This window comes from Alosa sapidissima, chromosome 12, assembly GCF_018492685.1.
Source record: "Alosa sapidissima isolate fAloSap1 chromosome 12, fAloSap1.pri, whole genome shotgun sequence".
In the NCBI taxonomy this organism is placed as follows: domain Eukaryota; kingdom Metazoa; phylum Chordata; class Actinopteri; order Clupeiformes; family Clupeidae; genus Alosa; species Alosa sapidissima.
The window spans coordinates 10500588-10514677 of NC_055968.1; the positions used below are offsets into that span (position 1 = coordinate 10500588).

Here is a 14090-nt window from a genome sequence, read left to right on the forward strand (position 1 = left end):
ACAGACACTCACACACACACAAAGACATACACACACACACAAACAGACACAAATACAAGCAGGCACACGCACACAAACTCACACATATCACACACACACACACATACACACACACACACACACACACACACACACACAAATACACACACACAGACACACACACACGTACTAACACACACACATACACACACACACACACACACACACACACACACACACACACACAGAGAGACACACACTCATGCTTGCTGGGGTCAGTGTGCTTGGGCAGGGTGGTGCCTCTAGGGCAGGTAAGGTTAAAGGACGTGTCCACACAAGCACGTCGCTGGAAGAGCACTGACAGCACCATAGCACAAAGAGGAGAGTGAGCACAAGATCGTCCTGCTTTGTTATAGGGACCTAAATGAAGCCTGTTGCTATGGATACTGGTCATCACACGAATCGGTCATCTCAGGTCCACAGTTTCTTTCAGTGTTGGACTAGCTACTTGGAAAATCTAGTGAACTAAGATACCAGTTACTCAACATTAAATTAAAGCTGCAATTGGCAAGATTTTTTTGATCATATTCGCTGAAACCGACACTATGCTCTGACAGAACAACATAAATCAGCCGGTTTTAGAAAAAACCCTGCACTTCTACCTCCACTTAGAGCCTGTTATTTGGCCCCTCAATCTGTCATAGCCTACTTGCCAACTGCAGCTTTAAGCTTCACTTCACAAAAGCTTCCTCAAGGAAAATGTAGCAAGCTAAGTTACAAAAACATTGCAAAAGTAGTTTACTATATCAGAAGCTACTTTCTAATTGACAAAAAAGGCAAGTGCAAAAAGGGGTCGCATAATGACCAAGGAGCTGGGCTAGCATGCAGAAGAAGTTGTGACTTTAATTCCTGGCTGCCACCGTTGTGCCCCTGAGCAAGGTATTTAATCCTAAGTTGCTGGCCCTTGTCATAAATAACAAACAGCATGTAAGTCACTTTGGATAATAGCATCATATAATAATAAATAAGTATAATGATTACTTTATTGATTCTTTTAAATCTAAAGTCTGGGTGGGCACACCCATCAAGCTTCAGTGTACACAACTCCACTCGTTTGTTCAGCTGTCGCAGGACTCAGACCATGAACCCTTCAACCCTGATGTGTTACGCAAGTTACAATTTTGGGTTAGTACATTTAAAGCAGGAGTTGGGGGGTGGGGTGTTTATGACAATTATTTGTCACACACATTAAATATGAGCTAAAGTCACTTGACAACATAGCTTCAGTGTGCACAACATCACTGGTCAACTCCACCAGTGCAGCTGTCACAAGACTCAAACCATGACCCCTTCCTCTGGTGTCCTGGGAGAAGGAGAGCAGACGTCCATGCATTATGCACTAAATTGTCATTATATAGCCACGCTTGCAGGAACAATGTGTAACCGGCAGAGTGATAACGGATAAGGGAGATTCCCTGGCGTCCAGATAAAACTACATCCAAGACTGATTGCCAGACGCTTCCGGGTAGTCGTGCTGTGTACTACCGAAGGTCTTGGGCAAGGCACCTGCCGGGTAGCTGTACAGCATTAAGACGCAACATATACAAGGATTGTGAAGACTGATGCAAGGGCTGCTTTTCTACTGTCATTTCATGTGGTTTCCAGGTCACCTTGAGGCAGATTGCTCCTGCTGCTTTGCCTTGCCTAAATTAAGTGTATAGTTGCCTTTCTTTATATTTTCTTTTCTTTCTTTTGTTTGGTTATTTTGCCGTGACCTCCGTCTAGTGCCCCACCTCCGACTGATGTATTGGCTGTTCCAGTAGTGTACATTGTCCTGTTGAGATTTTGTCCAGCTGTATACTCTATTTAACCTGTTAGTAATAACAACCTCCTCATCCTTGTCCCCCTTTTCCAGAGTACTAGAGCAGCTGCTCATAAGAGGTTCCTGGATCCGCCTTTGCGCACTGCACCGCGTATTGTAGTGGTAACCTGCACCTCACAATATTGATTGATCACTTGCTTGTAGTGGTTGTGCCTATGTGTGTGCATGTGTGTGTGTATGCATTTGACTGTAGGCACCAGAGTCCAGAGCACGGTTGGTGAACTTCACGCTTATCCCGGACAGGTAACCTACCTTGACAGCGAATCAGTATTGTCTTGTAACATTGTTAATGATATTGTCCCTGGTAGCAGCCAATACCAGTCCTGTTCTCCCCCTTTAGGCCCATCCTTCTCGTTCGCACCTATTGTGCCTCATGACGGTGTGGCTCTTTTAATTACATCATTGTCTAATAAAGTACTGTTATTTTTATACTGGAAGCACGTCTCTGTCGAGTTCATCTTTGGTGTATTTCTATGAACCTGCTTGCCTGAGATCAGGTATTCAGCAGTTAATGTGCAAATTATATCTTGGTGTGAGAGGCACCAGGTGGCGTAGTCAAGAACCTTTAAGCCTAGATCTGGTCAAAGTTTCTCAAGGTCACAAAGTGGCGTAGTCGGCAGGATTATTACACACAGAGACGTGCCTTTCATTCTTTGGGCTATTTGTTTTTTTTTGTTCATGTACACTTTTTGATGTAAAAGGCATAGTAATAGTTTAAGGGCAAAGCAGCAGCGGGCACGGCGTGGGACCTAAAGGAGCAGTTGGAGGGCCACTGACTACCCCACCGCCTCTCCAGTAACGTGGGCATTGTTCTGTTGCAGCAATGGAGGAAGTGAAACAGCTGAGAGAACAGATTCGTCAGCTGCAGGCAGACAACGACCGCCTGCAGCAGCAACGGCAACCACCGCCGCCTCAGCCGGACTATTCCGCTAATCCTACTAACCCTGTTTCTCATGAACGACTGGTTTATCTCCCTAGGGAGCGGAAGTGTCCTGTATTTCGTGGTAGGGTGGGTATTGGCATTGTTGAGTGGGTGGAAGAGGTGGAAGTTTGTGCACGTACTAGACATTTGGGCGCACTTGACAAAGCCTACTTTATGTTTGATCATCTGGATGGGGAGGCTAAAGATGAGATCCGTTATAGGCCAAGAACTGATCGGGAAATCCCAGAAAAAATTGCAGACATTCTCAAAGAACTTCATGGGTGCTCCCAGTCTTATGTTGCCTTGCAAGAAAGTTTATTTTCCAGAAAACAATTGGACGGTAAATCTTTACAAGAATATTCGCATGCTCTTTTTTCTCTGATGGATAAAGTTAAACAGGTCTCCCCTGACTCAGTGCCCCAGTCTGACATGCTGCTCCGTGACCAGTTTACAGAGTATGTCATTGACTCTGACCTCCGCAGGGAATTGAAGAGACTTGTCCGTCAGACCTCAGGGATGTCCATGCTAGAAGTGCGTGCTGCCGCCATCCGGTGGGAGTGTGAGGGCAGGCCCAGTGACTTCAATAGAGGTAGGAGCCATTCAGTTCCCTCTCTTTGCGCTATGCAATACTCCAAAACTCAGCCAGGCAGAGCCTCACCACCTGTCAGTATGGCAAGTTCAGAAATGGCCGAGCTGCGGTCCATGTTGCTGAAGCAACAAGAACAGATCAATCACTTAACTAATGCCTTAACTACTTTACAAGGAGCAGCACGCCCAGCCTACTCCAGTCGCCCCTCTCCAGTTAGTCGCCCATCAACCGTCATTTGTAAGCGTTGCCTAAAGCCTGGTCATTATGCCCAAGAGTGCGATAATGAGAGAGTGTTAGCTCCTAATCACATCCCCCAGGCCCAAGCTCAGGCTAATGTTGTCTCAGTTTCTCAGACGGAAAACTAGTTCCCTTCAGCGTGCAGAGCCACACGCTGAGAGGGGACTTTAGCGGCTCTCAGAATCAGGACACTCTTAGCCACCCTGTAACCTCCCTTGTCGCTCAGTGCCCGAAGGTAGCTGTGAGAGTACGGGGAGTAGTTGTCAATTGTCTTTTAGACACAGGGTCTATGGTATCTACCCTGGTGGAGAGTTTCTTTGTGCAACACTTCAAGGATAAACTTCAACAGTGTAATTGGTTGCAGCTTCGGGCCGCAAATGGTCTAGACATACCCTATACCGGGTATGCTGAGCTAACGGTTGAAGTGCTGGGGAAGGTAATCCCCCAACGAGGTTGGCTAGTGGTTAAAGATCCCCAGGTCAGCTCGCCCCTCCCCTTGTACCAGGTGTGCTTGGAATGAATGTTATTCGCGAATGCTATGCTGAACTATTTGGCCAACATGGTTCATCTTTGTTCGATCTCCCACCGGTAGTTCATGCCTCACTCCCATGGCGGCATGCCTTGCAGCATTGTCATCGGGTCCAGCTCAGCTCTCCTCCACCCGAAATGGGTGTAGCTAAAATTAGAGGTCGAAGACCCATTCATATACCTGGAGGCACGGTACAGTTGGTGGCAGCCACCTGCTCTCCTCACTTTTGTGATGCTCCTGCTGTTCTGTTGGAACCGGCTAGCGGCTCCTTACCTAGTGGTCTCCTGGTTTCGCCTGCGCTAGTTCGCGTAGAACAAGGAACAGCTTTCATCCCTGTAGTCAACGTGGGGTTTACATGTGCTAGATTATACCCCCGCCATTCGCTAGGGTTGCTTGTTCACGCCACTGTTGAGGGCCTCCCTGTGGGGATTTCTGAAGACCCACCAGAAATATTGGCTGTTGTGGCTAGCATGCAGGCTTCTGATGGGGAAGCCAGGCCTAAGTCAGTGAGGGAGCAGATACAGTCCCTTGATTTGTCAGCGCTATTGGAGGCTGAGCAAGAACAGGTAAGAGCATTCCTGTTAAAACACATCGGTGTTCTCTGCTTTTGAGGGTGACCTGGGCTGTACTAATCTGATCTCCCATGATATTCCTCTGCTGGACGACAAACCAGTCAGGCAACGGTACAGGCGTCTCCCCCCTTCTGATTATGATGCGACAGTTACTAGGCAGCCAGGTCATACGAGAGAGTAGTAGCCCCTATGCCTCTCCCATTGTGATCGTGCGGAAGAAATGTGGCGGCCTGCGTATGTGTGTTGATTACAGGCAGCTCAACAGCAGGACCAGGAAAGATGCCTTCCCTCTTCCCCGCATCGAGGAGTCCTTGGATGCGCTATCAGGGGCTTAGTGGTTCTCGACGCTGGACCTGGCTAGTGGGTATAACCAGGTACCTGTAACCGAACAAGACCGTTCAAAGACTGCTTTCTGCATGCCTTTTGGGTTATTCGAATTTAACCGCATGGCCTTTGAACTTTGTAACGCTCCAAGCACTTTCCAATGGCTAATGGAGAGAATGTTTGGAGCACAACATTGTCAGTCCCTTTTACTGTATCTGGACGATATAATTGTTTTTTCTTCCAGTGTCGAAGAACATGTACATCGTATGGATCTAGTGTTGAGCCATCTACAGAAGGAGGGACTAAAAGCCAAGCTGGAGAAATGCTGTTTTTTCCAGAACGAAGTCCAGTATCTGGGACACCTTGTATCCCGCGAAGGTGTATCCACTGACCCAGCCAAGGTGTCCGCAGTGGCTAAGTGGCCCCGTCCCACCACCGTGTCCGAACTGAGGTCTTTCCTTGGATTTGCAGGATATTACAGGCGATTTGTGGAGGGCTTTTCCAAGCTGGCAGCGCCTTTAAACCGCCTGGTGGCGGAGCTGGCCGGCACCAAGACCCGGAAGGGCCAAGGGCCACGGCTTGATGGGGTGTGGACCGATGCCTCCGAGACCAGCTTCCAGGCATTGAAGCAGAGGTTAGTGAGTGCCCCCACTTTGGCGTTCGCTGATTTTAACCTACCGTTTATCCTGGAGGTGGTGCCAGCCACACTGGTCTCGGAGCAGTGCTATCGCAGGAGCAGCGAGGAAAGATCCGGCCAATCGCTTATGCTAGTCGTAGTCTCAGCCCAGTGGAAAAGAACTACAGTTCGATGAAGCTGGAGTTCCTTGGAATGAAGTGGGCCATGACCGACAAGTTTCGGGAATATCTGTGGGGCCAACAATGCACCGTTTGGACGGACAATAATCCCCTAAGCCATCTGGGGACTGCCAAGCTGGGAGCGACTGAACAGTGGTGGGAGGCTGAGCTTGCTGCTTTCAATTATACCATCCGGTATAGGCCTGGTCGTACTAACAGGAATGCAGACGCTCTCTCCCGACAACCTGCAGGACCACTGGGACCAGCCACCGGGTCCTCCACGCCGGGGACTGCAATACCCGCTCTCATGCAGCAAATGGCCAGACATCAAGACCCACCACTGGTGACCCAGATGGCTACCTCGGCCTTCCCCTCCCGCACGCTCGAGGGGTTAGGAAGGCTGCAAGCAGCAGACCCCACTATCGGGGCCTTCCTGCCGTTCTGGTTGGCACAGGGACCGCCCGACCCGACAGAGCGGAGGAAATTGCCTGGCCCTACCCGCGTGCTGCTGCAACAATGGGACCGTGTTGTGGGGGCCGATGGACTGCTCTACCGCCAAACCTTCCGTCCAGATGGGGGTGAAGAGGTGCGTCAGCTCTTGTTGCCTGCATGCCTAAAGGAGGAAGTCATGCAGCAGCTCCACAACGACCACAGCCACCAGGGTGTCGAATGGACCACAGAGCTGATACGACTGCGGTGCTATTGGCCAGGAATGGGGGAAGATATAAAGCAGTGGTGTCAGAGCAGCGAGCCGTGTACCCTTGCAAAGTCTTCGCAACTCAGACCCCATGCGCCCATGGGGCACCTCCTGGCGTCTCGCCCAAACCAGATATTGGCTGTGGATTTCACCTTCCTGGAGCCTGTAATGGATGGTAGGGAGCAAGTGTTGATCATGACTGATTTTTTCACTAAATTCACCCAAGCCGTGCCCACCAGGGACCAGAAGGCAACGACTGTGGCCAACGTGCTCATCCGGGAGTATTTTTTTCGGTTTGGGGTCCCGGCTCGCCTGCACTCCGATCAGGGACGAAGCTTCGAAAATGCCATCATTTACAGTGGGCATCGCTTTCAAATGACCACTTCATTCGCGCATTACGCGGCGTGAAGCTGCGTGAAGCTTTAGTACCACTTTCAGCCACTGTGCGTCGCTCTGCCACTGTACATCGCTCTGACTGCCGTCCCTTACATAATTGTTGCCGAGAGTAATCCCAGCCTACGAATTCAATAACAAAATAAATCATGCATAATTAAACATTACCTCGATTTAGGCTACTTGGGTATGGCTTAAGGCTTGACTACACAAAAATCAAAATCGAAATTTGCTGTCTACATTATTGTCAGTGTTGGGGTTAACGCAACTACGCAAATCAAAACAGTGGTGTGATAATTGAGCCAGTAGAGAAATAACTGTTCAGAATTAATCTGTAGCCTTGGGTAGGCTTCTGCAGAAAACAATGTTGTTGCCGATTTAATACTATCTGGCGACGTTTTTAACAGGCTACGCAATAGAGGCTTAGACAACTATGACCCACGTTTTGGTTTCGTAAATTAATTTGCCCTACTTCTTGACTGCAATGTAGTCAATTGACTGCTTGACATGTCATTTTTATTTTTCTGTACAATAAACAATTACATCTGCTTTATGCCGCAGAATTACATTCATATTTGGCTGACTGCAGATGCGCCACTTCCCTCCCCATATTCCAAGATTAAGATAGTATGAAGTGCTTTTTGTATAGGCTACTATCATAAAAAAATAGTTAAAACGAATAGCTATTTGCAATTTGACAAAACACTGGTCCTCATTTTGCGAATGCGAGGACGATATGAGCCTGTTGCATTTAGTTAGATGTCCGAGTCACGCATAATGTTTGAAAACCACTGGCTCGTAATCACAATAATTTAACACACGACAGTTGGATAACCTACTTCATCATGTCCCCATGCCTACATTTTTGTGAGTAGCATAGAGATCGTTAAAAACAATAAAGTATGGCTCTCCGTTTGGGACATCGAAAACTTATATTTTTAATAGACTACCGTCGAAGATGTTGACTTGCAAAAGCCCCGGGATAACACGTTATCTCCACTATCATCAGTCATGCCCCTTGATCAAAGTGGGGAATGAAATAAAAGTTTGATAACCACTGGCTTAACAAGTTACCTACAGTCCAGAACACAGAATCTGTTGCAATATTATATAAAATTCTTCAACAGAAGGCCTCGAATGTTGTCTTGTTTGTGGAGCGCTTTGCTTCGCTTCTGTAATTTCGGCTTCATTGAAAATGAGGGTTTCCCTCAATGACCCTCCGAGAATAAATAAAGGTTGAATGAATGAATGAATGCAGGCTTGCCCAAAATAAAGGCATGTGGTTTGCGCAGCCTACAGTAAATAACAGACCCGCCAGAATGTGCGTTATGATGCTTTTTTACGAGCAATATGTTTTTGGTACCCTACGCACACTGCATGTTCTTAAATAACAATGATCATCAGTAATATTCGATCATTAATTTGGGTAAATGGGCAAACGTGACCACCTTGATTGGCTGATTGGCTGATGATTGTAACGCGGGCATGATTCCAAACACCTCCCTTACGATGATGAGTGACAGGTCTCAGAATGCGTGCGCTACACAAGGACGGAAGATGATGAATAACTGGGGCTGTAGGCTATTCACAAAGGCTTTTATCTTACTACTAGGAGTAGGCTACTCCTAAATCGCACTTAAAGATTTTAGATTGGAGTTTTCTCTTAAAAGTTATTCACAAAGCCTTTCAGACAACTCCTAAACTAGGAGTGAGTCTTCGTGGCTATGGATGACGTCATTACTCATGCACGAGCTTGACTGAAGTGACCACCTTGATTGGCTGACGATTGTAACGAGGGAATTCCAAACACCTCTCTTTCGATGATGACTGACAGGTGACAGGTCGTAGAATGCGTGCGCTACACAAGTAGTGCGAAGGACGGAAGATGATTAATAACTGAATAAAAAGTAAGGCAAAACAAATAGCTTAGTAGCCTAATGAAACATAGGCCTATGGATTGATGCAGTAGCCTACCTTTGCAACATTATTAAATTAATCTGTCATATCCCTAGGCTACGTTTGCAAAGAGGAGAACATTTTAATTTGATTCACAATGAAACGTTACATTTCATTTACATGTTAACAATGAGTAGTTTTGGTTGTTGTTGGTGGCGTTATTGCATCCCTTTTATGAATGCAAAATTGTTCCCTCGCGATTGGAAGCTCCTGTTGCGCATAGGCTATTTCAAAACATCGCAACGTAAAATGCCACAAAAAAGCTGTTTATGAATAGGTCTTAGTGAGTTAGGAGTCCTCTCGACTTAAGCTGTCCCAGACTTAGGTGCTACTTTTAGGTCTAAAATGCTTCGTGAATTACTTTTTGTGAAAAAATTAGGAGTCCTAAAGTTAGGAGTGACACGCCCATTATTTTTAGGAGTTGCTCCTAAATTCGCCAGTTAGGAGCTACTTTTAGCCTTAAAATTCTTTGTGAATATGGCCCCTGAATAAAAAGGCCTAGCCTAAATGAATCAAGGCAAAACAAATAGCCTAGTAGCCCAATGAAACATACGGATTGATGTAGTATCTTTGTAACATTATTAAATGATTATGTTACTATGCCTACGTTTGCAAAAGAGAACATTTTAATTTGATTCACAATAATGTTACATTTAATTTACATGTTGACAATGATTAGCCTAGTTTTGGTTGTTGTTGGCGGCGTTATTGCATGTTAGTTATGCCTACAATGCAAAATTGCTTCCTCGCGATTGGAAGCTCCTGTAGCTGCATAGGATTTCAAAACCGCAGGTTTGTGAATAGGTCTGTGAGTAAGGAGTCCTCTTGACTTCTTTTAAGCTGTCAGAGGTGGGAAGGTGTGATTTTTGGGGGGAAGGGCCGGATTAACTGGGCACAATTGTCTGATGGCCCCCCTTCCCCCCAACCAAAGTGAATCGGGTGGTTAGTTAATAGGCCTATCGTGAAGATTTTTCCTGCCATCTAAGGCACGAGCGCATCTGTGAGGCCAAGCCTCACCAAGTAGCTCGTTTGTTTACAACTAACATTCCATTTAATTAAACTGCTTTATAGGCTATGCCGAAATAGTTTTCAACATTTTGAATATTAGTGTCGGGTGAATTGAAATGTTCTCAAAGTAGCCTTATGGCTGAAAGCTGCTTGGGACCCCCCCCTTCCTGCACTCATTGTTTCAAAAGGAGTAATTTTGGCTTTGTCAGAACTGAAGAGCTGTGGACGGCACGGCACGGTATGCCCAATGAAAATAAATTAACGCAACGCAACACAACACAACACAGACCCCGCTTCTCTCGCGTCAGTCACTGACATGAACGAAACACAGAACCCGCTTCTCTCACGGCAGTCACTGACAGTAACCTAGAATAAATGCATGGGGAAAAACACTTCCCCATGACAAAGACATGAAGTCTTTGACAGACTGAAAGTTAATATTTTGTCACTAGCAACATTCATCTGTCCTTTGTCAAATGTATTATGTTCCAAGTACCCTATGCGTAATTCTGCTTCATAAAGTTGAACAAATACATTTGCTTATTTCACAGATATAAATAGCCAGTCTACAGTGCAGAGTTGGTAAGTTATGGTAGGCCAACTTGCAGTGAACATACAAACAGAGGAAATTATTTCTCTTGCAGCTGAGTAGCCTCAGGTGCGCACGTAGACAGGCCGAACATGCAAGCGCCAATGAATCGTGCTCTCACGACAATCGCGCCGTTAAACTTAAATAGGTTAACATCACTCTAAGTTCGCCTTCAAGCAAGGAAAACGATGATTTGAAGACATCTGTTTCGTTGGAAGGGCAAGGGGTAGCAACAGGGCAACACAGAGACAGGCCCGATGGCTTGGCTGTTATGAGAGTATTAAAATATGGGATATTCTACGGGAAAACATTAAAACGGCAAGACAGCGGGGAAAGTTAAAATACGTGATAAACACGGAAAAAGTTGGCATGCATTGTTTCGGTCCCCGTGCACAGGGATTATTTGTCATACTATTAATCACATATGATTATTTGTGAAATTGTGCAAACAGGCGCAACACATTTGAAAAGGAAGGACTGGTAGCATGCAAGCTCACGGGAAAGATTGATTTAAGAACGTTATCACAAAGTGAGTGGCTGTGGCGCGGGCGGAAGACAATTGGCAGGGGAGGGTCATGTATTTTTTAACAATTCTGTCGGAGGGTCATTGAACAATTTCTAGCAGGCAAGAGAGGGTCATGCAACTTCCAACTGAAGCTCTCAAAATTCCTCCGGTGGCCCCTTCAATAAATAACGATCAGTCCCTAGATTGCTGCTGGGCTATATGTCTTGGTTCTGTTAACAACTCATTGTCAAACGCATAGCCTATCTCGAAGTTGCATCCATTACAAACAAACATGCAATGTGAACGTCTGGGATTGGGGAGAGCACTAAATGCTCTACTGAATAAGCACGAAGTCAAACCTTTAAATGAAAAACACTCTTTAATAATCCAAAAAAATAAACCGCTAATGAAGTAAACTTGTGACCATCAAAAATCGTTTATCGCTCTTAACTCCGTGATACCAGGACGTAACAGGAAGGCATTTGGCTGAGCAACGGAGGTTAATATGCTCCATGTTTTGTCCAAATTATGACTGTCTATCATCGTTGCACTCGGAGAAAACCGGAATGTTTCATTCGTCCCCGTTTCAATAGTCCCGGTTGTACCTACTCAAAACGCAGATAGAACCTTATTATTCTAAGGTAGCGAAATAGCGTTCAGCATGATTCATGCCCAATTAATTCCTCCTGTTAAAGTGTTAGCCTTTGTAGTTTGGTTTCGTGATAGCCTATGATAAACGGCTTATGGCCAAATATGTGAAAACGTTAAAATACAGAAGGCGATAAACCCTGAAAAAGTTGACAGTGATTTTTTCATAATCACTTTGGAGGGTCATAGAAAAATGTATTGCTGGCGAGGGAGGGTCACGTCTTTTTGGACTAATGCTCCCAAAACTCCTCCGGTAGCCCCTTAAATAAATAACGAACAGTCCCTAATGAAGTAAACTTGTGACCATCAAAAATCGTTTATCGCCTGTAACTCCGTGATAACAGGACGTAACAGGAAGGCATTTGGCTGAGCAACGGAGGTTAATACTCTATATTTTGTCCAAATGATGTCTGTCTATCATCGTTGCACTCGGAGAAAACCAGAATGTTTAATTTGTCCTGCGTCTCTACGGCTGCAAACGGGATTCACTCGCAGTTAACCAAATATTTCTTTATTAGGGCAGGGAAGGCATATTTCTGGCTATTACATTATTTCTAAACCAGTCTGCTAAAGTCTGTAGTGAAGTCTGTGTAGGGTTTTCCAGGCTCCATTTCTTTTTACAAGACACCCTGCTCACTTGAGCCATCTACCGGTTGTTTGGGTTGTTGCAGCGTCTCACTGGAAAAATACAAATTAAAGTCGCGTGATACCGCGTGATCCCACGCGCGGACCGCGAGTGAAGCTGGCCAAGTCGAAGCACTGCCCACTGTACCAGCTGTGTGCCCTGTACGGGATCCAGAAGACCCTGACAACCCCTTACCACCCTCAGGGCAATGGCCAGTGTGAGCGCTTCAACCGCACGATGCACAATCTGCTCCGTACTCTGCCCATAGACCTGAAGCGCCGCTGGCCAGAGCACCTACCCCAATTAGTGTTTAGTTATAACACTGCTGTCCATCAGACAACTGGTGACTCACCGTATTACCTGATGTTTGGGCAAGACCCCCAGTTACCGGGTGGATTTCCTGCTTGGCAGGGTACAAGAGCCTGCACACGGGCATGTGTGTGAATGGGTCCAAGAGCACCAGCTCCGCCTTAATGTGGCCTTCCAGAATGCCAGGGAATGTTTGCAAGCTGCTGCCTCCAAGAGAAAAGAACGGCATAAACCAGAAAATCCGGAGTGAGCCACTGGCAGAAGGACAGCACGTCTACATCAGAGACCATACAATGAGAGGCCGTTCGAAGATCCAAGATGCCTGGGGCGCCACGGTCCATCAGGTCACCCGTGCACCTCCACCTGGTGGGGTGGTATACTCTGTGGCTCCAACACAGGATCTAAGCAAAGTACGTCAAGTACATCGAACCATGCTCAAGCCAGCCCACATGGACCAGGACCCACAAACACCCAACAGGCCTGTGGAACTGCAGGTGAACACAAGCCGGCCAGTAGATGGTGACACCCCTGGCCAATGGGTCCTTGTCCGATCCTGGGAAGATGTTCTGCCCACCCAACTTGCTACAACTCTGCCAGAGGATGCCCCCATGCTGGCTTTGCCTGACTCCCCCATCCCTGCTCCTGTCATAGACGAGATACCAGCCAACGCAGTGGCTCCTCGGAGGACCGCTCGGACCAATGCAGGACGACACGCCAACCCACATCACCTTCCAGTGCCAGTGGTGAGTAGGGCAGATGGGGCTACTAACTCTCAAGTACTTGGGTCTAGCAGTAAAGTGACAATGGTTTTCCGTCCTTGGCACTAGGCTAACTCTTTGCATTTTTTTCTATTTTTCTTTTCTTGTTTTTCTTGGATGGGGGGGGGGTCTATGGTCTATTGAGCTTATCGGCGGCACGCCGATAACAAATGGGGCGGGTAGAGTGTAACCTGCAGAGTGATAACGGTCTGTGTGAAGTTACTGTGAAAGCATATCTATATACCTTGTATACTACATGACATGTTGCATTGAATTGGCTGCACAATAGTAACTAGACCCACAACACAATTGTGAAACACAATTCATGGTAATATTGCTTAGCCTGTGAAGGTACATGGCAATGTTAAATGCATCTGTTGTAGACTGCTGGATCATGGTCAGACCATAAACGGTACTGATGGCGTATGGGATGTGAGGAACATGGTTGATGGAATGTGAGGAAATTGGTTGACGGAATGTAAGGGAAATGTATGTGCATTTACTGGCTTAAATGTTAGATATTGTTGCTTAACCTGATGCATTCACAATGACATTGCCATAAGGGTGCATGACAATGCCATTGTGAATCCCCCCCCCCCACACACACACACACACGCACACATACTGTAGCACCACAGCAATGCTAGCATAGCAAAACATGCATACACACATTGTAGAGTGAAAGGACTCCTTTTTAAATTTACATTTTTTACATTTTTAAATGTTTTCGCAAACTGTCAAAGGGATGGGTTTTGAGAAACGCAATTTCTTTT

General features: G+C 46.4%; 2 protein-coding genes across 3 annotated transcripts; both read left to right on the forward strand.

The window, feature by feature from the left end:
- The first annotated feature begins 1487 nt into the window (after positions 1 to 1487).
- LOC121677992 lies at positions 1488 to 4253 on the forward strand. Of its 2 annotated transcripts, XM_042057154.1 has the most exons (3): positions 1661 to 1694; positions 1895 to 2104; positions 2683 to 4253. In XM_042057154.1, the coding sequence occupies exon 3, from the start codon at positions 2685 to 2687 to the stop codon at positions 3735 to 3737; it is 1053 nt and encodes a 350-aa protein (XP_041913088.1). In that variant the 5' UTR covers positions 1661 to 1694; positions 1895 to 2104; positions 2683 to 2684; the 3' UTR covers positions 3738 to 4253. The 2 variants fall into 2 exon arrangements, with proteins under 2 accessions (XP_041913087.1, XP_041913088.1); XM_042057153.1 differs by having other exon boundaries at positions 1488 to 2104.
- A 1047-nt stretch (positions 4254 to 5300) lies between these two features.
- LOC121677916 (uncharacterized mitochondrial protein AtMg00860-like) lies at positions 5301 to 5846 on the forward strand. Its single transcript, XM_042057070.1, has one exon. The coding sequence runs from the start codon at positions 5301 to 5303 to the stop codon at positions 5844 to 5846; it is 546 nt and encodes a 181-aa protein (XP_041913004.1).
- Positions 5847 to 14090: the final 8244 nt, after the last annotated feature.

What these genes read in the sequence shown, in the direction of transcription:
- LOC121677992 (XM_042057153.1), top strand. Translation starts at nt 2,685, where the DNA reads ATGGAGGAAGTGAAACAGCTGAGAGAACAGATTCGTCAGCTGCAGGCA.
- LOC121677916 (XM_042057070.1), top strand. Translation starts at nt 5,301, where the DNA reads ATGGATCTAGTGTTGAGCCATCTACAGAAGGAGGGACTAAAAGCCAAG.